Source organism: Mobula birostris, chromosome 10, assembly GCF_030028105.1.
Source record: "Mobula birostris isolate sMobBir1 chromosome 10, sMobBir1.hap1, whole genome shotgun sequence".
Classification (NCBI taxonomy): Eukaryota; Metazoa; Chordata; class Chondrichthyes; order Myliobatiformes; family Myliobatidae; genus Mobula; species Mobula birostris.
The window spans coordinates 37,443,869-37,470,291 of NC_092379.1; the positions used below are offsets into that span (position 1 = coordinate 37,443,869).

At 45.5% G+C, this 26,423-nt stretch overlaps 1 protein-coding gene across 1 annotated transcript in view; it reads left to right on the forward strand.

Moving 5' to 3' along the window:
* The window catches only part of LOC140203592 (serine/threonine-protein phosphatase 2A 65 kDa regulatory subunit A beta isoform-like), a 116,870-nt gene that overhangs the window by 76,141 nt on the left and 14,306 nt on the right, over positions 1 to 26,423 (forward strand). Inside the window, exons 15-16 of the mRNA XM_072269640.1 lie at positions 4,067 to 4,209; positions 7,107 to 7,198. Of these exons, the coding sequence (XP_072125741.1) occupies positions 4,067 to 4,209; positions 7,107 to 7,198 (235 nt within the window). The remainder of the gene's footprint in view (positions 1 to 4,066; positions 4,210 to 7,106; positions 7,199 to 26,423) is intronic.

Below are 26,423 nucleotides of genomic sequence, written 5' to 3' on the forward strand. Positions count from 1 at the left end.
AATAAATCAGCCATGATGGAATGGCAGAGGAGACTCATAGAAACAAAGAAAATCTACAGCACAATACAGGCCCTTCGGCCCACAAAGCTGTGCTGAACATGTCCTTACCTTAGAAATTACTCCGCTTACCTATAGCCCTCTATTTTCCTAAGCTCCATGTATCCATTCAGGTGTCTCTTCAAAGACCCGATCGTTTCCGCCTCCACCGCCGCCTCTGGCAGCCCATCCCACACACTCACCACTCTCTGCATAAAAAAAACTTGCATTGAAACATAGAAAACCACAGCACAATACAGGTCCTTCAGCCCGCAAGGTTGTGCCGAACATGTCCCTACCTTAGAAATTACTCGGCTTACCTGTAGCCACCTATTTTGCTAAGCTCCATGTACCTATCCAAAAGTCTCTTAAAAGACTCTATTATATCTGGCTCCACCACCGATGCCGGTAGCCCATTCCACACACTCACCACTCTCTGAGTAAAAAACTTACCCCTGACATTTCCTCTGTACCTACTCCCCAGCACCTTAAACCTGTGTCCTCTTGTGGCAACCATTTCAGACCTGGGAAAAAGGCTCTGACTATCCACATGATCAATGCCTCTCATTATCTTACACACCTGTATCAGGTAACCTCTCATCCTCCATCGTTCCAAGGAGAAAAGGCCGAGTTCAGTCAACCCATTCTCATAAGTCATGCTCCCCAATCCAGGCAACATCCTTGTAAATCTCCTCTGCACCCTGTCTGTGGCTTCCACATTCTTCTTGTAGTGAGGCGACCACAGTACTATAAGTGGGGTCTGACCAGGGTCCTATATAGCTGCAACATTACCTCTCGGCTTCTAAATTCAGTTCCATGATTGATGAAGGCCAATACACTGTATGCCTTCTTAACCACAGAGTCAACCTGCGCAGCAGCTTTGAGCGTCCTATGGACTCGGACCCCAAGATCCCTCTAATCCTCCACACTGCCAAGAGTTTTACCATTAATACTATATTCTGCCATCATATTTGACCTACCAAAATGAACCACTTCACACTTATCTGGGTTGAATTCCGTCTGCCACTTCTCAGTCCAGTTTTGCATTCTATCAATGTCCCGCTCTAACCTCTGACAGCCCTCTACACTACCCACAACACCTCCAACCTTTGTGTCTCAGCAAACTTACTAAGCCATCCCTCCACTTCCACTTCCTCATCCAGGTCATTTATAAAAATCACGAAGAGTAAGGGTCCCAGAACAGATAACTGAGGCCGACCTCCATGCAGAATATGACCTGCCTACAACCACTCTTTGCCTTCTGTGGCAAGCCAGTTCTGATCCACAAAACAATGTCCCCTTGGATTCCATGCCTCCTTACTTTCTGAATAAGCCTTGCATGGGGTACCTTATTAAATGCCTTGCTGAAATCCATATACACTACGTCTACTGCTCTTCCTTCATCATTGTGTTTAGTCACATCCTCAAAAAATTAAATCAGGCTTGTAAAGCACGACCTGCCCTTGACAAAGCCATACTGACTATTCCTAATCATGTTATACCTCTCCAAATGTTCATAAATCCTGCCTCTCAGGATCTTCTCCATCAACTTACTGAGGTAGGACTCTTTGGTCTATAACTTCCAGGGCTATCTCTACTCCCTTTCTTGAATAAAGGAACAATATCGGCAACCCTCCAATCCTCTAGAACCTCTCCCATCCCCATTGATGATTCAAAGATCATCACCAGAGGCTCAACAATCTCCTCCCTCGCCTCCCACGGTAGCCTGGGGTACATCTCATCCAGTCCTAGCGATTTATCCAACTTGATGCTTTCCAAAAGCTCCAGCACATCCTCTTTCTTAATATCTACATGCACAAGCTTTTCAATCTGCTGCAAGTCATCACAACAATCACTAAGATCCTTTTCTATAGTGAATACGGAAGTATTCATTAAGTACCTCTGCTATTTCCTCTGGTTTCATACATACTTTCCCACTGTCACACTTGATAGGTCCTATTCTTTCACGTCTTATCCTCTTGCTCTTCACATACTTGTAGAATGCCTTGGGGTTTTCCTTAACCCTGCCTGCCAAGGCCTTCTCATGGCCTCTTCTGGCTCTCCTAATTTCCTTCTTAAGCTCCTTCCTATTAGCCTTGTGCTGTGGTAAAGGAGATAGAATTATGATCACTATCTCCAAAATGCTCTCCCACTGAGAGACCTGACACCTGACCAGGTTCATTTCCGAATACCAGATCAAGTACAGCGTCTTCTCTTATAGGCTTATCTACATATTGTGTCAAGAAACCTTCCTGAACATACCTAACAAATTCCACCCCATCTTAAACCCCTTGCTCTTGGGATCCACCAATCGATATTTGGGAAATTAAAGCCTCCCATCATGACAACTCTGTTATTATTACACCTTTCCAGGATCTGTTTCCCTATCTGCTCCTCGATATCCCTGTTACTATTGGGCGGCCTATGAAAAACACCCAGTAAAGTTATTGACCCCTTTCTGTTCCTAACCTCCACCCACAGAGACTCCGTAGACAATCCCTCCATGGCGTCCACCTTTCCTGCAGCTGTGACACTATCTCTGATCAACAGTGCCACGCCCCCACCTCTTTTGCCTCCCTCCCTGTCCTTGTTGAAACATCTAAAACCCAGCAGTTGAAGTAACCATTCCTGTCCCTGAGCCATCCTAGTCTCTAATGGCCACCACATCGTATCTCCAAGTACTGATCCACGCTCTAAGCTCATCCGCTTTGTTCACAACACTCCTTGCGTTAAAATAGACGTATCTCAAACATTCGGTCTGAGAGCATCCTTTCTCTATCACCTGCCTATCCTCCCTCTCGCACTGTCTACAAGCTTTCTCTGTTTGTGAGCCAACCCCCTCTTCCCTAGTCTCTTCAGTTCGGTTCCCAGCCCCCAACCATTCTAGTTTAAACTCTCCCCAGCAGCCTTAGCAAACCTCCCTACCAGGATATTGGTCCCCCTCAGATTGAAGTGCAACCCGTCCTTTTTGTACAGGGCACAACTGCCCCAAGAGAGGTCCCAATGATCTAGAAATCTGAATCCCTGCCCCCTGCTCCAATCTCTCAGCCACGCATTTATCCTCCACCTCATTAACCACTGACATCTCCTCTGTACCCACTCCCAAGCACCTTAAAACTATGCCCTCTCGTTCTAGCCATTTCAGCCCTGGGAAAAAGCCTCTGACTATCCACACAATCAATGCCTCTCATTATCTTGTTCACCTCTATCAGGTCACCTCTCATCCTCGTACGCTGCGAAGAGAAAAGGCCGAGTGCACTCAACCTATTCTCATAAAGCATGCTCCCCAATCCAGGCAACATCCTTGTAAATCTCCTCTGCACCCTTTCTACGGCTTCCAAGTCATTCCTGTAGTGAGGCGACCAGAACTGAGCACAGTACTCCAGGTGGGGTCTGACCAGGGTCCTATATAGCTGTAACATTACCTCTCGGCTCTTAAACTCAATCCCACGATTGATGAAGGCCAATGCACCGTATGCCTCCTTAACCGCAGGGTCAACCGCATAGCAGCTTTGAGTGTCCTATGGACTCTGACCACAAGATTCCTCTGATCCTCCACAGTGCCAGGAGTCTGACCACTAATGCTATATTCTGCCATCATATATGACTCGATAGCCGAATTCCACTCTTGCGTCTTATAATCCTGGTTCCCTCTTGGCTCGGGTCACCTTGTCATGGAAGAGATCCCAGTGATGCTGTCTGCTCTGCACCCACACTTTGTACATTTCAGCCGTCCTGCCTTCCTGTTTCTAAACTTGCTCGTACATGGCAGAAGGGGTAGTCCAGCGATTACAATACACCAGCACTTCTTCTTTACAACTTGTCTATTGATCTGTAAATCTCCGTTGCAGGACCTCATCTCTCTCCTTGCGGGTGATCATTGGTGCCAGTGTGGACTATGCCTTTTTATCATGGGGCAAAATACATTCTGAGCGTCGCACAAATTAGATCGATGACCTTTTCTTCAGTCTTGCTTCGTGAAGTTCGGGGCTGTGAATGAACGTTTGCATTTTCTGCTGTTTTTTTTTAGGTGTTGTCTGAAGCCTGTGGCCAAGAAATCACAGCAAAGCACATGCTGCCGACGGTTCTCCAGATGGCAGGCGATCAGGTGGCAAACATTCGCTTCAACGTGGCTAAAACATTGCAGAAAATAGGACCGGTTTTAGATGCCAGGTAAGTATTTGAGTTGGGGCTTATAACCCGGCCTGTGGAGAATGTTTCACCTCCAGTTTGGAATGGAAATTGAGACGCCACTGTGGTGGCATTTAGTGATGGAGTCGCACCGTCTTTTGTACCCACAGGTCCAATCCGGCCAAGACCACCGTCTCTGCCGGTCCCATCGTCCCAGGTTCTCAACCTGGGGTTCATGGACCCCTAGCGTAATGATCCATGGCACCAAAATAGTTGTGCACCCTTGCTCTAAACCTTTCCTGCCCGCGTACCTGTGCTTATTGAAGTTGTTAATGTGCCTGCCTCAACCAGTTCCTCTGGCAGCTCATTCCATGTACTGCATGGGGGAGGGGCATAAACTTAACCCTCGGGCCTCCCCCTCCCCTGTGGTGTTTGCCTCACTTTCCTGCTTGACCTTGATCCTTTGGTACCCTTAAACGATCTTCTTCTCTATCCAGAGGTTAAGGCCATAAGACACAGGAGCAGAACCAGGCCGTTCGGCCCATCGATACTGCACGGCCATTCTATCATGGCTGATTTATTATTCCCCTCAACCCCACTCGCCTGCCTTCTCCCCTTTTTTTTAAAGAAAGGACATCCTCACCAAGAACATTTAGTAGCCCGTTTCTACCCTCCAAATTACCTGTTTAAGGTCTCTCCACTGCCTTTGTATTCCAAGGGCCTCATTTTACTACAGCTTTCCCAAGCAATGCGCAATATTCCTTTGGGTTCTGGATACAGTCAGTTGTACTGTATAGAAGCATGACCTCTTGTCCATTGCATCTATACTGACAATCACTCCTTGCTATTGTAAACCCACTCAGCCACACTAACTCCACATCCCTCTGTCTTGCTCACTGAACCTGTAGAACAGGCCCGTTGGCCCACAATGTTGTACCAAACTAATTCTTCCTTTTCAGTCCGGACGAAGGGTCTGGGCCCGAAACGTCACCTGTTTATTCATTTCCATAGGTGCTACCTGACCTGCTGAGGTCCTCCAGCATTTTGTGTGTGTTGCTCTGGGTTTCCAACACCTGCAGACTTTATAAATAAAGCAGCGCCTAATTGAACCGTGTCCTTTTGCCCGCACGTGGCCGATATCCTCCATTCTCCGCACGTTCATTTGCCTGTCTAACAGTGTCTTAAATACTTCAATGCTCACACAAAACGCTGGAGGAACTCAGCAGATCAGGCAGCGTCCATGGAAATGAATAACCAGTCGCTGTTTCAGACCGTGACCCTTCATTGGATCGTAAACACTTGTTCTTGTTTCATACCTGCATCCACTTCCACCAGACCCGTCGGTGTGTTCCAGGTACTCAAATCCTCAGCACATCTTTGAGCTGTTCTCTTCTGGCTTTTACATCTCAACTGTGAGCCGTCTGCCTTTGCCTCAGAATTTTGTAAACTTCTGTCAACTCGTCCCTCCCTCAGACTCCATCACCCTGGAGAAAGCAACCTCTCCGGTAACATCTGCAGTACCAGCCAGCATGTCTTCTATACCTTTTTCAGATCCTTTAAAGGGGAGGCCAGAGCTGAATTCAGTACTCCAAATGTGACGTAAGCAGAGATTTATCACAGGCAACGTCCTGTAAACATCTTCTGTACCTTCTCCAAAGTCTCCACACCCTTTAAAGAGCTGGCCAGAGCTGAATTCAGTACTCCAAATGTGACCTAACCAGAGGTTTATCACTGGCAACGTCCTGTAAACATCTTCTGTACCTTCTTCAAAGTCTCCACACCCTTTAAAGGGGAGACCAGAGCTGAATTCAGTACTCCAAATGTGACCTAACCAGCGGTTTATCACGGGCAACGTCCTGTAAACATCTTCTGTACCTTCTTCAAAGTTTCCACGCCCTTTAGAGGGGAGACCAGAGCTGAATTCAGTACTCCAAATGTGACCTAACCAGAGGTTTATCAAGTGACTGTCCAGGTTTTTGTTCCGGCCTGCACCACCACCACCTCCTTTGGCAGCTCAGCTACCAACTCCTGCATGAAAAGTTTGCTCCTCCAATCTTCTTTAATACATTTTCCCTCTCTCCTTCAACCACTGATGGATAAATCCTGGTTAGAAGTGAAAACCGCACAGTGAGATTTCAGTTAACGCCACCACCATCTTCATCAGCATGTGACGTGGGCGATCGTGGTCTCTCCATGGCCACGGTTGTTCTTGGCAAATTATCCTGCAGAACTGGTTTGTGCCATTGACGCCTTCTGGGCCGTGTGTGTTTTTACAAGACGAGGTGACCCCCCCCCCACCCCCCAGCCATTATCAGTGCTCTTCAGAGATTGTCTGCCCGGCATCAGTGGTCGCACAACCAGGACTTGTGATCTGCACCGGCTGCACACATCACTGTCCACCATCTGCTCCCACGGCATCGCGTGACCCTGATCAGGTGGGGGGGCTTAAGCAGGTGTTGCACCTTGCCCAAGGGTGACCTGCAGGTCTGCGGAGGGAAGGAGCACCCTGCACCTCCTTTGGTAGCAACGTATCTCCACCCCGCCAACCCGTCCGGTGAACGATTTTTGTGAAATTGTGCGTTTGTGATTTGATTGGAATTTGTGTGGAAAGCAATAACAGACGGATTGCATTAAAAGGAAGTTTATGCATTCAGTGCCCCCTCTCTTCAACGGCATAAAAATGCGGCATCCGAATTATTCTCCTTTTGCATCCACTAACCCAAATGAGCTCAGCTGCAGTTTGTGACCGTACTCTTCTAGTTGAGCTCTAACCCGTATCTGGCCAGTAAACGATCAGTTGTGGTAGTGGGAGCCTGCGTGAGAGGCAGAAAGAGGAGATTTTAATCTGGGTAATATCCAGTATCGCTTTAGATTTAAGTGAATGTGCTGCTATCTTGTTTTGAAGGTCACAGGTACTAAAACTTGCTTTTAAATCACAGCACTTTACAGAACGAGTTCAAACCAATATTGGAGAAATTGGGTCAGGACCAAGATATGGACGTAAAGTACTTTGCGCAGGAAGCCATGACTGGTAAGTTGTGGCTTTGGACCCAGCTCGGTACGAGCATAAGCATTCTCCCTTCGAGCAGTTGTGGCCTGCATTGTCCCAGAGTCTGTCACTGGGTCTCTGAAGATGAGCACAAGACAAGATGGGTGTCTGCTGGGTTCCTGCTGTGGGGGCACTGATGGTAGAAAAGGCTCTTTAAGCTAAAGATGTGTGTTTTGTAATCTGCACGTGTAACGAGTGAGGGTCGGGGAAAAACATGCAGTCCTCAGCACGTTCATTAAAGGGGATAAAACACAAATTATGGATTCAAAACTCTGAACCAGCAAGAGGGTTATTCGAGCTGCTGGAACAACGCTGTGATATTTGGAACTGTTTCCAGTTAAAGGGATTTACTAATTGTTCAGAATTATAAACCTTGTTATAGAGCCAAGCATGAAGTTCTCAGTTCTGTCTCTTACTTGCCTCCCTGTTTCTGGAAGCTGAATATTTTAAGAACCAATCCAGAGTTTTGAGTACAATCCTCAGTAAAGAGTTCTGTGTTTATATTAGGTGATTTTTAGGGTTTAGGAACGGGTGTTAAAATCTAGTGCCAGACATCCCACCCTGCAAAAACTCATTTCAGGGAGGTAGCAGTACGATATGGAGAGCAAGCTGTTGCCCCATGTAGCAAGCTCCCCGTCTGCATGCACCCAAAGGAACGGCAGATTGAGTTTGGTACCAGGAGCACCACAGGAGTTGTCATTCAGCGTAGGACTGCCTTAGGGACTCCAGCTCCGGGTTTACTCCCGAAGCCTTCCCTGTGAGTGGGTACAGCCGCAAGGCAGCAGAGGTTTGAGATCAGAATTTTCCTTCTCCTAGATGAGCTGACGAGTCCCATCTGTCCGAATAGGTCTTGAAGCAACAGGAATTAAGAGTTGGCAATGTATGAATTCACTTGCAATATTTTAGAAATGACATACTCCATCGCTAGAATTCCCACAAGTTGTCGTCATAGCTTACAGATAGATGCGTGTTCTGATTATCTTCAGAAACGTTCCCATTTTGTCTCCTTTTAATATCTAATCTGCATGTTTTCCTTCTTATCTAGTGCTTGCCTTATCATAGAAAGGAGTGAAGAAACGGCTGTCCAGACTTGCAACGAGATCTGCCGCTGACATCTTTGAAAACCTTCTTCACTCTCTCTTTGTACCGTACAGGAAAAAGGAAAGTTACGTCACATCCGGAGTTTCTCCAGTTGCCGGACGATTTCCCTCCACGCCTCTCTGACATAGTGGGGAACCGCGTACGAGGCAAGTGACAGCAGTGGTTTGCCATTGCCTTCTGCCGGGTGAGTTTCCAAAGAGATCACCAGCTCGTAACCCAGCATGGATGGAAAGCGTGCAGGGGAGCCGGCTGGATTCAAACTCGGGGTGACGCCACTACAGCATCAGCCGGGTCAGCCTACTGTATAATATGGGGACTACTTTATGTTGTAGTAACACATCGTTGCATGCGCTATTAGGCGCACATTGATACAAATGTGTGTGTTCTGCATCATTTTCTACTAGTAAACAACCATGAAACTTCGCTCCTGTCTCCAGCATTTTTATTAATAGCATTGTTGTGTAGCCAGGCCACATACACAACACTCTTTAAAGAATTACCCCTGGAAATGCAAATGTCTCGTACGTAGTGTCACTGGATTTTAGCTGCCTTGCAGATTCTAGTCTGCAGTCTTTCTGCTGTCTCAATTTAGCTTGAGATATCAAGCTGTCTACTTCCCCTATTTATTTTCATTGACTGTAGTGTACCCAGTGGCATTGTGTATCCGATGGGTTTAACTGTTAACAAGGATGTGAGGTTATTAGCTTTGCTGCTCTGTCGACAGTCACTTGTATCCAGTATGCCTCCTCCTCCTTTCCCAAAACACCTTCGCTTGTATTCCCAGCATCCTGTGGCAAATGCTCGAATTAAAACTGAAGATGTTGTCCAATCTGAAACTGTTCTCGGATGGGGTGGCAGAGGAGGGGCCCAGTGAGGGGCCCACGTTGGATGGGCCTTGGCTTGGGGAAGTGGTCCACATTAATGGGTCCTGACCCTGATGTAGGAGAGGGTTTCGCATTTGATGGGGCCTGGTGAAGGGGTGGAGTCCACATTGATGGTTCCTAAGGTGGGGCCCACATTTAATGGGGCCTCATGTGTCTGCACTCATTGTCCCCACGTTGCTGAATGATGTGCTATAAGTTTTGACCTACCTTAATTTCCCTTTTAATCGTTTTTAACATTAAAAGAAAGAGTGCCCGTTAGACAGTTATTGAAATGACTTTCAATGCCGACCTCATTATTCCAGTGACTTGAACAGCAGTGCCAGTGGATGCTGTGATTACCTGATGGTTTGGTTCGGCAGCCATTGCTTCTGTACATATTAGTTAAAGTAGATTTTTCAATAGCTAAGCTTCTCTTCCCGACCAGAATTACACAATATTGTATCATTCCAATGGTCTAGTCACATTTGGGATGCCATTTCAATATTGCAAATCACGTAATTTAATCTCTGTTAGCTTTTTGAATGATTTTAGAGATTGTGTTAGGCACGTTTAACCTGTTACCAGTGGACGTCTTTCTCCTAATTTGTATATTACATCATTCTTTTGACTGCTTTAATTAATAAAGTGGATTAAGGTAAACGCTGCTTCGTGTTGCACACCAGAGAGGTGCAGGATTTACCGCCTTGCGACTTTTGCGGAGCAGAAACTCGTAAAAAGCATGTCATGTGTTTCGTTTCCTTTTAATTTTTTCCTTCTGTTACATTTCTTTTTGAGGTAGCTTTCTGTGCTGTTCACTGGGTTTTAGACCAAGGTCTTGCACACAAATCAGAGTTAGTCACTGAAGATTTAGTCAATGTGGAGAGACAAGTACAGCAGGGGAACGGGCCCTTCACCTCTTCTCTCTGGCGTCTTCTCTCTTCATCTCTTCCTAACAAAAGCCCCAAGCCCAACCTTAGTGTCCCTCACCAAAGAAACCTCCCCTTAATCATAAGACCATAAGATGGAGGAGCAGAAGTAGGCCCATCAGCCCATCGAGTCTGCTCCGCCATCCAATTCTTCCAGTCATCCCCATTCCCCTTGCCTCCTCAAGATGCCCTGGCTAATCAAGAACCTATCTATCTCTGCCTTAAATACACCCAATGATTTGGCCTCCACAGCCACTTGTGGCAACAAATTCCACAAATTTACCACCATCTGACTAAAGAAATTTCTCCGCATCTCTCTTCTAAATGGATGTCCTTCAATCTTGAAGTCGTGCCCTCTTGTCCTAGACTCCCTGACCATGGGAAATAACTTTATCATATCTAATCTGTTCAGGCCTTTTAACATTTGGAATGTTTCTATGAGATCCCCCTCCCCTCATTCTCCTGAACTGCAGGGAATACAGCCCAAGAGCTGCCAGACGTTCCTCATACGGTAACCCTTTCATTCCTGGACTCATTCTCGTGACTCTTCGCTGAACCCTCTCCAATGTCAGTATATTCTTTCGAAAATAATGAGCCCAAAGCTGCACACAATACTCCAAGTGTGGTCACACGAATGCCTTATAGAGCCCCAACATCACATCCCTGCTCTTTCATTCTATACCTCCAGAAATGAATACCAACATTGCATTCGTCGCGTTCACCACCAACTCAACCTGGAGGTTAACCTTTAGGCTATCCTGCACAAGGACCCCCAAGTCCCTTTGCATCTCTGCATTTTGAATTATCTCCCCATCTAAATAATAGTCTGCCTGTTTATTTCTTCCACCCAAGTGCATGGCCATACACTTTCCAACATTGTATTTCACTTGCCACTTCTTTGCCCATTCCCCTGAACTATCCAAGTCTCTCTGCAGGCTCTCTATTTCCTTCACCTATCTTGGTATCATCGGCAAAATTAACCACAAATCCATTAATCCCATAGTCCAAATTATTGACGTACATTGTAAAAAGCAGCAGTCCCAACACCGACCCGTGGAACTCCACTGGTAAGCGGAAGCCAGAATAAGATCCCTTTATTCCCACTCTGTTTTATGCCGTTCAGCCAATGCTCCACCCATGCTAGTAACGTCCCTGTAATTCCATGGGTGCTTATTTTGCTGAGCAGCCGCTCGTGGGCACTTTGTTAAAGGCCTTTTGAAAATCCAAATACACCAAGTCTACTGCATCTCCTTTGCCTACCCTGCTTGCAATCTCCTCAAAAATTTGCAGTAGATTTGTCAGGCAGGATTTTCCTTTCAGGAAGCCATGCTGGCTCTGGCCTATCTTCTCATGTGCCTCCAGGTGCTCCGTAATTTCATCCTTAACAATCGATTCCAACAATTTCCGAACCACTGATGTCAGGCTAGCAGGTCTGTAGCTTCCTTTCTGCTGCTCCGACCCTTCTTAAATAGCAGAGTGACATTTGCAACTTTCCAGTCATCCAGTACAATGCCGGAATCTATCGATTCTTGAAAGATCATTGCTAATACCTCCGCAATCTCTCCAGCTACTTCCTTCAGAACCCAAGGGTGCATTCCATCAGGTCCAGGAGATTTATCCACCCTCAGGCCATTAAGTTTCCTGAACACCTTCTCAGTCGTAATTTTCACTGCACATACTTCACTTCCCTGACACACTTGAGTGTCCGGTATACAGCAGATGTCTTCCACTGGATTCTAATTCTCTAGATGTTCCCACACTCTGAGACTCCCACCTTGCATTGTTATCTCTGCACCTCCTTCCAAAAAATGTCAAACCACCTGCCCAATCTCCTGTTTAGTGAGTAACAATTTTTAATCGCCCAAAACACCGCTGCCTTGTTCTAACATGCACCAAGACCTTTCATCCATCTCTTCTGTCCTCACCAAACAACCCAAACACCTGGTTAAACAACATTTCAATCTTAAGACTCTTGCTTTCAATCCCGTGTCCTGTTTCTGCATCCTCTCCCACTCCTACAATTCACCCCAGCCCCAGTCTCTGCACCTCCAATTCCAGCATCTTGTTCAACCATGACTTTAAGCACTCTGCTATTGATGACTGTGCCTTCAGCTGTCTGTGTCTCAAACTCTGGAATCCCTTCCCAAAACCTTTCTGCCTCTCTCCCCACCTCTGTGATGCTCCTATGAAACTTCCCATCGACCAAACTCTGGTCACTTGTTCTAAAATCTCCTTTCATGGCCTGGTCTCAAATTGTATTTGATGATGCTGCTGCTACCAGAGTCTCAGGACCTTTTGCTGTGTAGCTGTCAGTTCCAATTCCGTCATAATTCACCTTTAGGCTCATAGGCCACTACAGCACAGAATCAGGTCCTTTGTCCTGTGCAGTACATCCCAAACTATTATTCCGCTTAGTCCCAGCTGCCTGCACCTGAACCTTGCCCTCCGTACCCCTCCTATCCATGTACTTATCCAAATTTCTCTCAAATGTTGAAATCAAACCCTTATCCACCACTTCCTTTGGCAGCTGATTCCACATTTGCACCACCCTCTGATTTAAGGTTCACCCTTAAGTATTTCACCTTTCACCTTTAACCTATGACCTCTAGTTCTCATCTCACCCTGCCAGCATGGGAAAAGCCTGCTTGCATTTATCCCATCTACATCCCTCATAATCTTGGATACCTCTATAAAATCTCCCCTCATTCCCCTACACACCAGGGAATAAAGTCCTAACCTATTCAACCTTTCCCTATAGCTCAGTTCCTCAAGTCCTGGCAACGTCCTTGTAAATTTTCTGTGCGCTCTTTCAATCTTACTGATATCCTTTCTTTCAGTAGGTAAACAGGACTGTACACAATACTCCAAATTTGACCTTACCTTTGTGAAAGATTGTTTCTTTACATTATAAACACCAATTGTGTTTTTATCAAACGTATCTGAAAGTGACTTCAGGCATATTACTATCTTTACCTGCTTTTTATTAATTATTTTGGTCGGTTTCCTCTTTTGTGTTCCCATGTCAGGTGGGTGTCACTTAAATGTTCCTTAGGCCAAAGGAAAGGAGTTAAGGGCAATTTATACTTCTGCATTGAATTAGTGCCATAGGTACGGCGTAGCCGCGTACCCTACGCTGTAGCCTGACGTACACCTCCCCAAAAATGTAACCACGCGTTGCGGTGACGCAGACAGCAACAACTGATTGGTTGGCTTGATAGCATCGCATTTCCTCCTGTGCATTTCTGGTTGCTTCTTGTCTCTCAGTGGCCGGACAAGCACAGAAAATTCACCCTCCTTCTGCCTCAATCCATTCAATGCTCGTACACACCATCTCCTCCCACGTCTTCCCTCCTTTCTGCGTCGCAGTAACTTCAATAAAAGTAACTCTTGTTCAACATTTATTAGCTCCAACTGCAACATGATGCGCTCAGTTTCAGTCGCCACTGCTTGAAGTACACGAAGAAACTCAACACAGTGGCATAGAAACCCCATCGCCAACTAGCGTTTTGGCGGTGAATTGCAGAGCGACGCGGACACACCAGTGCAGAAGTATAAATGCTCACAAGGGCATAGACCACTTGTGTAGGCTACGGCATCGGCTACAGGTTAGAGCCGACGCAGAAGCATAAATCAGCCTTAACGGTGGGGCGGGTGGAGAAGGGACAAGTGGAGGCCAAGTCAGTCAGATGACGTCTTGCATCTGGCTTCGATCGGCTGTTTCTTTGTGGCAACTATTCACCTGTCTCTGCTGAGTGCACAGATTGTTCTTATTAGCACTTGTTGATGTGGAAATGTCTTTGGTACCATAGTATTATATGGGAGTTGAATTCCAAAACAGTCCAATTGGCTCAACTAATCTGTCTCAATGTTTTGCCCCCCACCCCATACAAGAAAATAGTACTGATCATATTTACCCAATCAGCTCCTATATGACTTTAGACTTGTTTCCATCATGCACCTGTCCAGTCTTTCTGCTGCAACTGTGAACTGTGAAAACAAATTCCATGGCTTCTCCAATATCTCCGGTCTTTTGTTTGAAGTTTCTTGCATTTACTGCTGTATTCATGGGCCTTTGCAGTCGATCCCATGACTACTACTGGTCCATCTTTGCAACATTTGAGAAAACACTGTCATTGCAGCACACTGGGTTCCCTTTGTCCTTACCTACCAGCCCACGAGCCTCTGTATCCAGCACATTACTCTCCAAAACTTCTGCCATTTACAGTGGGATCCTACCACTAAACACATCTTCTCCCTCCCCCCACCCCCGACTCTCACTTTCTGCTTGTCCACTCAACCCTCCCCACTGATCTCCCTCCTCCACTTATCCCTGTGAACTGCCCCTAGACCACCTCCCTCACCACTATTCAGACCCTTAAACAGTCCTTCCGTGTGAGGCGATAGTTCACCAGCAGGTCTGCCTGGGTCACCTGCTGTAACTTGGTGCAGCCTCCTCTACATTGGTGAGATTCGGCGTAGATTGGGGTATCAAATATTTGAGCACCTTCACTCTATCTGCCACAAAAGGCAGGGTCTCCCAATGGCTATCCATTTCAATTCAACTTCCTATTCCCATTTTGGCGTGTTGGTTGTCTCCTCTACTGCTTGAAGAGGCCACACTCAGATTGGTGGAGCAACATCTCATATTCGATCTGGGTAGCCTCCAGCCTAATGGCACAAACACCGAGTTCTCCAATTTCCAGTAATCTTTCCCCACTCCCTCCTTCTGTCTGTTTCCAGCCCTCATGCGGGCTCCCCTCTTACCCTTCTCTTCACTTCCTCTGGTTCCCCCCTCCTCCTTCCCTTTCTTCCATGGTCTCTATCAGATTACCTCTTCTCCAGCCCTTTACTTCTTCCACCTATCACCTTCCAGCCTCTCACACCCCCCTCCCCCTTCCCCCTCACCTGGTCTCGCCTATCACCTTCCAGCTTGTACTCCTTCCTGCTTGTACTCCTTCCTGTCCCCGCACCACTTTATTCCAGCTTCTGTCCCCTTCCTTTCCAGTCTGTCCTGATGAGGGGTCTGTTTATTCCTGTCCAGAGATGGTGCTTGACCTGCCAAAGTCCTGTGTTAGTGTGACCTGTGCTGTTCCAACAAGAAAGATTCCAGTTTCAAGGTCACTCAAGTTAAGAGCAGTGGGGTAATCAGGTTGTTCTCACTGAATCCTGGTCTTCATTGGTGTGTTTTCTTGCAGGGAGTGCTGTTGGAGAGAAGTGGAAACACACCAAATAAGGAGAAGTATGTGACCTAGCATGGAGCAGTGTGCAGGGGAGCCGGCTGGATTCGAACTGGGGACCTTTCGTCCCCAAGTCCGACTCTGATGCCACTACACCACCAGTCGGGTCACAGAAGGAGTATAGATGGGGAAATGCAAGCAGGCTTTTTCCACTGAGGTTGGGTGGGACTACAACTAGAGGTCGTGGGTTAAGCGTGAAAGGTGACAAGCTTAAAGGGGAACATGAGGGGAAACTCAGAGGGTCATGAGTGTGTGGAATGAGCTGCAAATGCAAGTGGTGCACGCAGACATCCCACCCTGCAAAAACTCATTTCAGGGAGGTAGCACCATCAATTTGCGAGAGACTCCTGGAACTTTCCAGAGAGGTGGGATAGCTGCAATAGAGTAGCTCCTTAGCAGCTAGCCTGCTAGTTTAAATAACGTTAGTTATGATAATGAATGAATGACACCTGTTAAACTCACCTCAACATGTCTTTTACAGTCTTAACCCACCATGGGCAATAGAAAAGTCACTGTTGCAAGCAGTGCAGCAAGCAACACTGTCATTATTTTTGACACCTGTTAGGCAGGGGTACACTTTAGTGTAGTCTGGGGTGAAGTACGTTTTATATTTTCTTTTTGCTTTTTTTGGAACACTCTGCCATCCATCCATCCTCTCTCCCTGCGCCCCCTCTCCCCCCTCCCTACCCCTCCGCCTCTCTCCCCCCTCCCCCATCTGTGTGTGTGTGTGTGTGTGTGTGTGAAAAAAAATTGATTTCCAGGATATTGTACATAATTTGCAGCCATCAGGGAGCCGCTGTCAATGTGCGGGTGACTCCTGCAACTTCCGGGAGAGGCGGGATGTCTGTGCATGTGAGCTCAATTTCAACATTTAAGAGAAGTTGGGATGGGTACCTGGGTGGCAGTGGTGTGGAGGGCTATTAACCCAGTGCAGGTTGCTGGGAGTAGGCAGCTTAAATGGTTTTCTATGAAATAGATCAGCCTGGGGCCTGTTCCTGTGTTGTATGACCTATGGAAGGCTATCTTAAGTATGAAAAAACAGTTCCAAGGGAAGCTAGAGACAGAATCGGATGCACCTTAGCTTTGGCGGAGTTTGCATGCTATTACTTCCTACAAGGTGAAACCTAACATCATAAATGGCTGAATTAAGATGAATGCCTTTTATGTACACTTTGAAAGGCAGAATAAAATAATACATGTGTAATTCCGTGCAGCATCTTATATCTGTCTCAGAGGCCGACATCTGAACAGCTTTCCAGAGGGTGAACCCTTACAAAGCTTCAGGCCCAATGGTGCACCTGGCAAGGCACTGAAAACCTGTGCCACCCAACCAACCAGTTCTATAGGAAATGTATCTGATTGGCACTGAAAACCTGTGCCACACAACCAACCAGTTCTATAGGGAATGAATCTCATTGGTACTGAAAACCTGTGCCACCCAACCAACCAGTTCTATAGGGAATGAATCTCATTGGTACTGAAAACCTGTGCCACCCAACCAACCAGTTCTATAGGGAATGAATCTCATTGGCACTGAAAACCTGTGCCACCCAACCAACCAGTTCTATAGGGAATGAATCTCATTGGCACTGCACTCACCCTTGCACCAGCTGGTCAACAACAATGCCTACGTCAGCCTACTGTTTATTGATTATAACTCAGTGTTCAACACCATCATTCCTTCATTACTGATCAACAAGCTTCAAAACCTGAGCTCCTGTACCTCCATCTGCAACTAGACCATCGACTTCCTGATCGGGAGATCAAAAATAACATCTCCTCCTCCAAGACAATCATCAAAGAATTATTGTAACTTATTTATTTTGTTTTCTGTATTGCAGCCACAAACAACAAATTTTTACAACATATGCCAGTGATAATAAACTTGATTCTGATTTTATAATGAAGGTCCACGAACAATGCATCATTATGCATTTTAAGCACTAGTTATTTTGAAATTTGTAGCAATTTACTGTCTTTGGGCTGTACTTTTGCAACTTTGCACTTTAAAATTGCTGCAAAGCAGCTAATTTCCTGTCATATGAGACAGCATTAATAGACCTGGTTATGGTGTCATTAGAGACTTTGCTCCAGGAGGTCATCATGCCCTTAACAATAAGTACTGTAGAACTGGTGAGTAAGGCGAACAGATTGAAATTACAAATGAGGCTAGTATGTGGATCCAGACAACACCAAGGAAACTCCAGTCCTTGTATCTATTCAAGAGACTGCAGAATGGATGAGCAAAATTACCATAGTACGATGGTAGAAAGAATACATTTTCCAAAATCCCACCTCTTTCTTCTTGAGGTTCCCCTCAACTGGAAGGAAGTAAACGTAACCCCACTCTTTAACAAAGTTGGGAGAAGACAATTGCAGAGAAAATACTTAAAGTCTATCATTGAGTGAGTGGCAACAGCACATTTAAAAAAGTAGGACTGATCAGAATTGGCGTGTAACTTGTTCAAGTTTGCTGAGAATTGATGAGGAAGACAGCTATGCTGCTCATTAGACTTTCAGAAGACCTTGAATAAAGTGCCACAGAAGAAATCATAAAGCACATGGGATTGAAGGAAATATTCTTGTGTGGGTTGAGGATCAGTTAATAAACAGAAAATAATGACCAGGAATAAATAGGTCACTTTGAGATTGGGAGGTTGTTGACTAGTGTTGCAGGAGTTGATGTTGAGCTCTCATATTCAGTCAATACCAATGATCTTGTTGAGAGGGTTTACAGTAATATACAGTATCCATGTTTGCTAATGATACCAAGTTGGGGTCTGATGATGCAGAGAAGTTTTAAATGGATGTACACACAAAATGCTGAAGGGACTCAGCAGATCTATGGGAATAAATAAACAGCCGATGTTTTGGGCCAAGACCCTTTATCAGGGCTGGAGAGGAAGGGAAAGATGCCAGAATATGAAGGGAGGAGTAAGGGAAGGAAGACAAGTTTGAAGGTGATAGGTGTAGACAGGTGGGTGGAGGAGGGGTGAGGGAGAGAGGAAGTAACAAGCTTAGAGATGACAGGTGGAAAAGGTAAAGGACTGGAGAGTGGACCATGGGAGACAGGGAAGGAGGAAGGGCACCAGAGGGAGGTGATAAACAGGGAGGAGAGGTAGTAAGAGGCCAGAGTGGGGAATGGAAGGGGCAAAATTACCAGAAGTAATTCAAGTAAGAGAAATCAATGTTCATGCCATCAGCTTAAAGACTACTTAGTTGGAATACGAGGTGTTGCAGTGTGGGATAAGGGAACAATGAGGGTTGGTGGCAGTGGTTGGGAGATCTCCAGAGCCGGTGAGGTTGCTGGTGGTGTCAGAGACAATATCCTGATGGTCCCAAGTGAGGTCCTTTTCAAGGGGTCAGTAAGAGGAGGTGTCCAGAGAATTGACACCTGGTCCCAAGATTCACAAAGCTGAATGGTTGGGTAGGCCCATTGTTTCTGCCTGCTCTCGCATCCACATACCACAACTCCATTTTATCCCTCTTGTTTCAGTTGCGTCCCACCGACATCTGCAAGTCACCTTCCAGCTTCTTACATCATTCCCCCCTCCCCCATCCACTTGGCTTCACCTATCACCTTCAAGCTCGGTCTCCTTCTCCTCTCCCTACACTTTTATTCTGGCATCTTCTCCCTTCCTTACCAGTCCTGATGGAATGTCCCAGCCTGAAGCATCAACAGTTTATTCATTGTTGGAGCGTGGACGAAATCATCAGAGAGACAGAGTCACTGGTAGGTACAAAGCAGCCTCTGTATTCGACACAAGCTACAGCAGGCATCTTACGGACGGAGACACCTTCCGCAGAAAGGTCTGCTAGCCCAATGCGGGCTCAATATTTATATGCTAAACACAAAGGCAATCGCTACTTAAAAAGTTATAGACAATGCTTCCTTTTGAGGCTACATACAAAATATCACACCATCCTTTCCTTCCAACGCCAACATGTCTGGGTTGGTATCGACAGCCTTTAGGAATGTAAATTAAGTCTACGATACATTTATTTGGCATTTCCCATGCTAACATAGAAGACAATTAATATTTATAATGCATAGATAATACTGTCTTCAAAACTACAGCATCAGGTCAAACTACGGCGCCAGAAGCATAGGAAGTGCATTGTCAAGTAGAAGTCTGGTGGCCAAAGTCACTTAAATGTAAACAAATCATTACCCCCAAAAAATTCACTCTAACATTCATTTCCATAGATGATGCCTGACCTGCTGAGTTCCTCCAGCGTTTTGTGTGTGTTGTCCTGGATTTCCAGCATCTGCAGTATCTTTTGGGTTTTAAATGGATTCATGCAGGTTATGTGAATCTGCAAGGTCACAGCTGATGGAGTGTAATGTGGAAAAGTGCAAGAGGAAATTTGGTAGGGAAAATAGAAAAGTAGAGTAGTTAAATGATGAGAGACTGTAAGGAGTTGGTGCTCAGAGTGACCTGGGTACCAGTGTACGTGAATCACTGATGCCAAAATACAGCAAACAATTAGAAAGACAAATGGTTTGCTCGTCTTTATTGAAAGAAGAAGGAGTACAAGAATAATAACATTCAAGTACATTTATATAAATATCTGGTAAGATTGTGCCTGGAATATTGTAAAGAGATCCGGTCTCTCGAGCTAATAAAGGATATGAAAACAAACGAGACTGTAGATTCTGGGATCTGCCAGCAAAAACAAAACTCTGAAAGAACTTAGCTCATCAATTAGTATCTGCAGAGGAAGAATACAAGTTGATATTCCAGGCTGAGACCTTGCACCAGGAGTGGACTGGGTGTGAATAAATGATATACTGTACAGTGGATTCTGGTTAGTTATCCTATCAGTTAATCCAGACAGCCACTTATTTGGGACAACTCTAAATCAACATAAACTAATCAAAAAAATAGCCAGAATTTCCTCACTTATTTGGGACACTATGTCTCTTAACTGGGACGGGAGAGTATTGCCAAACAGTTTCTAACTAGTGTCAGTTGTGTGCACTTGTGTGTCATTAAATAGTACACCGTGCTTAGAGTGAACAGTTTTTAAATATCATCAGCTTGTGTTCAAAAAAGCAGTGGTTTATGTCAGGGATAGGTAGAGAGAAATAAGCAGTAAGACAATTCAGAACTGTTTTTCTCACTACAGTTTCAAGCAGTCAGGCTTGGAGATGCAAGAAATGGCTGGGAATGAAAATGAAACAATTTCACTGCTTCAACAAATTAGAAACCACGAAGAAAGTTAAGATATTGACAATCATCTTGAATGCTACAATGAAAATGAGGATTTGGAGAATGCAACAGTTTCTAACTAGCATCAGTTGTGTGCATGTGTCTGGCCATGTGACACTACAGCATGCTTAGAGCACATAGTTTTTAAATACCATCAATTGCGTATGCTTGTGCTATGGTATTCATTTGAGCCGACTGATGCCAAGTGACAAAGCAACAATTTTTGACATGACTTCAACACTGATTTTGTTCATTTACAGTCAATCAAAAAGAACAGAGCAGCGTACACTGTATGAACTCTGCTGTCGAGAACTATTAGGTGTTATCATAGTACTACAGTTATATTGGTAATATTCTAATTTGTTCTGTATTTATTTAAATACATAATTTGTTACTCAGTTGAACATAGTTAGCCTTTTTAAAACTATTTTCATGAAACTTTGGCTAATTGTGGCAGCCACTTCATTGGGCCAAAATGTACTGATCCTGATGTGTCCCCATTAACTGGAATCCACCATTCTGATAAATGGATGCAGGGTTAGTAAGGTAGAAGATCAGCCATGATTGCACTGATGGTAGGACATACATGAATAGGCAAAGTGACCTAATTCTGCTTCGATTTTTTTAATGATCTCAAAAGAACGGTCAAGATCAATGAGCCTACCTTCAAAAGTCATATTCCATTAACTGCACCAACAGCCTAATTGACTAGTAAATCACCAGTTTTGCATCAGACTATAAATCAGGCCTCATATGTAACATTAGAGTACATCACCTGTTCTATCCATGCACCAACATTTGACCCCCAAATCCAAATCTCACAGGTTACACAAACTGCTCGTTTCAACCAAGATAACCATGTCAACCAGGTGACACTTACCGACAAATTGTATTGCCCCTTGCAGAACAGGATGGTGTAGGGTCAGAAGCACTGGGTGCTTACTAAATGGGATAGGTGGACCACCACAGAATGAATGTATCATGACTGCATTTAGTATGCTGGGCACTGACCTACATGATTCACTGCCAATGGTCACGTCAACTGGATCTTGAGGAAATGCTATGACCTTCTAAAATATACCAGTGTTGCCTGCAAATTATGTGCATGCAGTAATTGTGCCCTGTACCCTAGTTCAGCTTGCAACTCCAGTGAAATTACTGCACATTCTCAGTAAATTTGAACAGTCTTAATATCTCTTACACAACAGAGGACAACTAACTGTGAGTTATTAAAAACAGCTCCAATCTGAGAGAAGCCAAACGCTAAAGATTTGTCACCACATTAAAAGGCAATGCTGTTCTTTCCCTGTTGTTGTAATTGTAGCTGGTGATTTATTTCAGTGAGGACTTTGTGTAAGGCAACCTGCACCTCAACTAGGTATCTTACTGAAGTTCAGAGAGGAGAATGTTCCATAAAGATTCTGGGCGTAAACAAACTTCTGCAATGAGCCTTTCTCCACTTCCTCTCATGTCAGGATGAGTGGCTGTCCCAGCTCTGCTTGGCCCCTGTTATTAGTCACAGAATTGTACAACATAGGGACCTCGTACATTTGACCCATAGTGTCCGTTCTATCAAAGAGCTCATTTACACTAATCTGATTTCCTGTTATAATAATCAATTAACCTAGTAACTTGCACATCTTTTGAGTGTGCCTCAGTAGCAGCACAGCAAGTTCCTAATGGGAATGGATGCATCTGGTGGGATCTCAGAACGAATGTGTAGACTCCACAGACAACACTAGAGATCAGGAAGGAAGCTAATGTTTGTACCAGACCTCCAAGGTAATCAGTTTCTCTCTCTTTGATCCAATACCATTCCCTACTACCATAACACACATCAAAGTTGCTGGTGAACGCAGCAGGCCAGGCAGCATCTCTAGGAAGAGGTACAGTCGATGTTTCGGGCCAAGACCCTTCGTCAGGGTGAACTGAAAGAAGAGCTAGTAAGAGATTTGAAAGTGGGGAGATCCAGAGTGATTGGAGAAGACAGGAGGGGGAGGGATAGAGCCAAGAGCTGGACAGGTGATTGGCAAAAGGGATATGAGAGGATCAACTGTCCAGCTCTTGGCTCCATCCCTCCCCCTCCTGCCTTCTCCTATCATTTTGGATCTCCCCCTCCCCCTCTCAAATCTCTTACTAGCTCTTCTATCAGTTCATCCTGACGAAGGGCCTCGGCCCGATATGTCCAACTGATCAGTCCTACTTTTTTAAATGTGCTGTTGCCACTCACTCAATGATAGGCTTTAAGTATTTTCTCTGCAATTGTCTTCTCCCAACTTTGTTAAAGAGTGGGGTCACGTTTACTTCCTTCCAGTTGAGGGGAACCTCAAGAAGAAAGGGGTGGGATTTTGGAAAATGTATTCTTTCTACCATCGTACTATGGTAATTTTGCTCATCCATTCTGCAGTCTCTTGAATAGATACAAGGACTGGAGTTTTCTTGGTGCTGTCTGGATCCAGATACTAGCCTCATTTGTAATTTCAATCTGTTCGCCTTACTCACCAGTTCTACAGTACTTATTGTTAAGGGCATGACGACCTCCTGGAGCAAAGTCTCCAGTGAGACCATAACCAGGTCTATTAATGCTGTCTCATATGACAGGAAATTAGCTGCTTTGCAGCAATTGTAAAGTGCAAAGTTGCAAAAGTACAGCCCAAAGACAGTAAATTGCTACAAGTTTCAAAATAAATAGTGTTTAAAATGCATAATGATGCGTTGTTCGTGGACCTTCATTATAAAATCAGAATCAAATTTATTATCACTGGCATATGTTGTGCAATTTGTTTTTTGTGGCTGCAATACAGAAAACAAAATAAATAAGTTACAATAAGCCTTTGATGATTGTCTTGGAGGAGGAGATGTTATTTTTGATCTCCCGATCAGGAAGTCGATGGTCTAGTTGCAGATGGAGGTACAGGAGCTCAGGTTTTGAAGCTTGTTGATCAGTAATGAAGGAATGATGATGTTGACCACTGAGTTATATTCAATAAACAGTAGGCTGACGTAGGCATTGTTGTTGACCAGCTGGTGCAAGGGTGAGTGCAGTGCCAATGAGATACATTCCCTATAGAACTGGTTGGTTGGGTGGCACAGGTTTTCAGTGCCAATGAGATACATTCCCTGTAGAACTGGTTGGTTGGGTGGCACAGGTTTTCAGTGCCAATGAGATACATTCCCTGTGGAACTGGTTGGTTGGGTGGCACAGGTTTTCAGTACCAATGAGATACATTCCCTATAGAACTGGTTGGTTGAGTGGCACAGGTTTTCAGTGCCAATGAGATACATTCCCTATAGAACTGGTTGGTTGGGTGGCACAGGTTTTCAGTGCCAATGAGATACATTCCCTGTGGAACTAGTTGGTTGGGTGGCACAGGTTTTCAGTACCAATGAGATACATTCCCTATAGAACTGGTTGGTTGGGTGGCACAGGTTTTCAGTACCAATGAGATTCATTCCCTATAGAACTGGTTGGTTGTGTGGCACAGGTTTTCAGTGCCAATGAGATTCATTCCCTATAGAACTGGTTGGTTGGGTGGCACAGGTTTTCAGTGCCTTGCCAGGTGCACCATTGGGCCTGAAGCTTTGTAAGGGTTCACCCTCTGGAAAGCTGTTCAGATGTCGGCCTCTGAGACAGATATAAGATGCTGCACGGAATTACACATGTATTATTTTATTCTGCCTTTCAAAGTGTACATAAAAGGCATTCATCTTAATTCAGCCATTTATGATGTTAGGTTTCACCTTGTAGGAAGTAATAGCATGCAAACTCTGCCAAAGCTAAGGTGCATCCGATTCTGTCTCTAGCTTCCCTTGGAACTGTTTTTTCATACTTAAGATAGCCTTCCATAGGTCATACAACACAGGAACAGGCCCCAGGCTGATCTATTTCATAGAAAACCATTTAAGCTGCCTACTCCCAGCAACCTGCACTGGGTTAATAGCCCTCCACACCACTGCCACCCAGGTACCCATCCCAACTTCTCTTAAATGTTGAAATTGAGCTCACATGCACAGACATCCCGCCTCTCCCGGAAGTTGCAGGAGTCACCCGCACATTGACAGCGGCTCCCTGATGGCTGCAAATTATGTACAATATCCTGGAAATCAATTTTTTTTCACACACACACACACACACACACACACAGATGGGGGAGGGGGGAGAGAGGCGGAGGGGTAGGGAGGGGGGAGAGGGGGCGCAGGGAGAGAGGATGGATGGATGGCAGAGTGTTCCAAAAAAAGAAAAAAGAAAATATAAAACGTACTTCACCCCAGACTACACTAAAGTGTACCCCTGCCTAACAGGTGTCAAAAATAATGACAGTGTTGCTCGCTGCACTGCTTGCAACAGTGACTTTTCTATTGCCCATGGTGGGTTAAGACTGTAAAAGACATGTTGAGGTGAGTTTAACAGGTGTCATTCATTCATTATCATAACTAACGTTATTTAAACTAGCAGGCTAGCTGCTAAGGAGCTACTCTATCGCAGCTATCCCACCTCTCCGGAAAGTTCCAGGAGTCTCTCGCAAATTGATGGTGCTACCTCCCTGAAATGAGTTTTTGCAGGGTGGGATGTCTGCGTGCACCACTTGCATTTGCAGCTCATTCCACACTCTCATGACCCTCTGAGTTTCCCCTCATGTTCCCCTTTAAGCTTTTCACCTTTCACCCTTAACCCATGACCTCTAGCTGTAGTCCCACCCAACCTCAGTGGAAAAAGTCTGCTTGCATTTCCCCATCTATAGTCCTGTGACCCGACTGGTGGTGTAGTGGCATCAGAGTCGGACTTGGGGACGAAAGGTCCCCAGTTCGAATCCAGCCGGCTCCCCTGCACACTGCTCCATGCTAGGTCACATACTTCTCCTTATTTAGTGTGTTTCCACTTCTCTCCAACAGCACTCCCTGCAAGAAAACACACCAATGAAGACCAGGATTCAGTGAGAACAACCTGATTACCCCACTGCTCTTAACTTGAGTGACCTTGAAACTGGAATCTTTCTTGTTGGAACAGCACAGGTCAGACTAACACAGGACTTTGGCAGGTCAAGCACCATCTCTGGACAGGAATAAACAGACCCCTCATCAGGACAGACTGGAAAGGAAGGGGACAGAAGCTGGAATAAAGTGGTGCGGCGAGAGGAAGGAGTACAAGCTGGAAAGATATAGGCGAGACCAGGTGAGGGGGAAGGGGGAAGGGGGTGTGAGAGGCTGGAAGGTGATAGGTGGAAGAAGTAAAGGGCTGGAGAAGAGGTAATCTGATAGAGACCATGGAAGAAAGGGAAGGAGGAGGGGGGAACCAGAGGAAGTGAAGAGAAGGGTAAGAGGGGAGCCCGCATGAGGGCTGGAAACAGACAGAAGGAGGGAGTGGGGAAAGATTACTGGAAGTTGGAGAACTCGGTGTTTGTGCCATTAGGCTGGAGGCTACCCAGATCGAATATGAGATGTTGCTCCACCAATCTGAGTGTGGCCTCTTCAAGCAGTAGAGGAGACAACCAACACTCCAAAATGGGAATAGGAAGTTGAATTGAAATGGACAGCCACTGGGAGACCCTGCCTTTTGTGGCAGATAGAGTGAAGGTGCTCAAATATATGATACCCCAATCTACGCCGAATCTCACCAATGTAGAGGAGGCTGCACCAAGTTACAGCAGGTGACCCAGGCAGACCTGCTGGTGAACTATCGCCTCACACGGAAGGACAGTTTAAGGGTCTGAATAGTGGTGAGGGAGGTGGTCTAGGGGCAGTTCACAGGGATAAGTGGAGGAGGGAGATCAGTGGGGAGCGATGAGTGGACAAGCAGAAAGCGAGAGTGGGGGGGGCAGGGAGAAGATGTGTTTAGTGGTAGGATCCCGTTGTAAATGGCAGAAGTT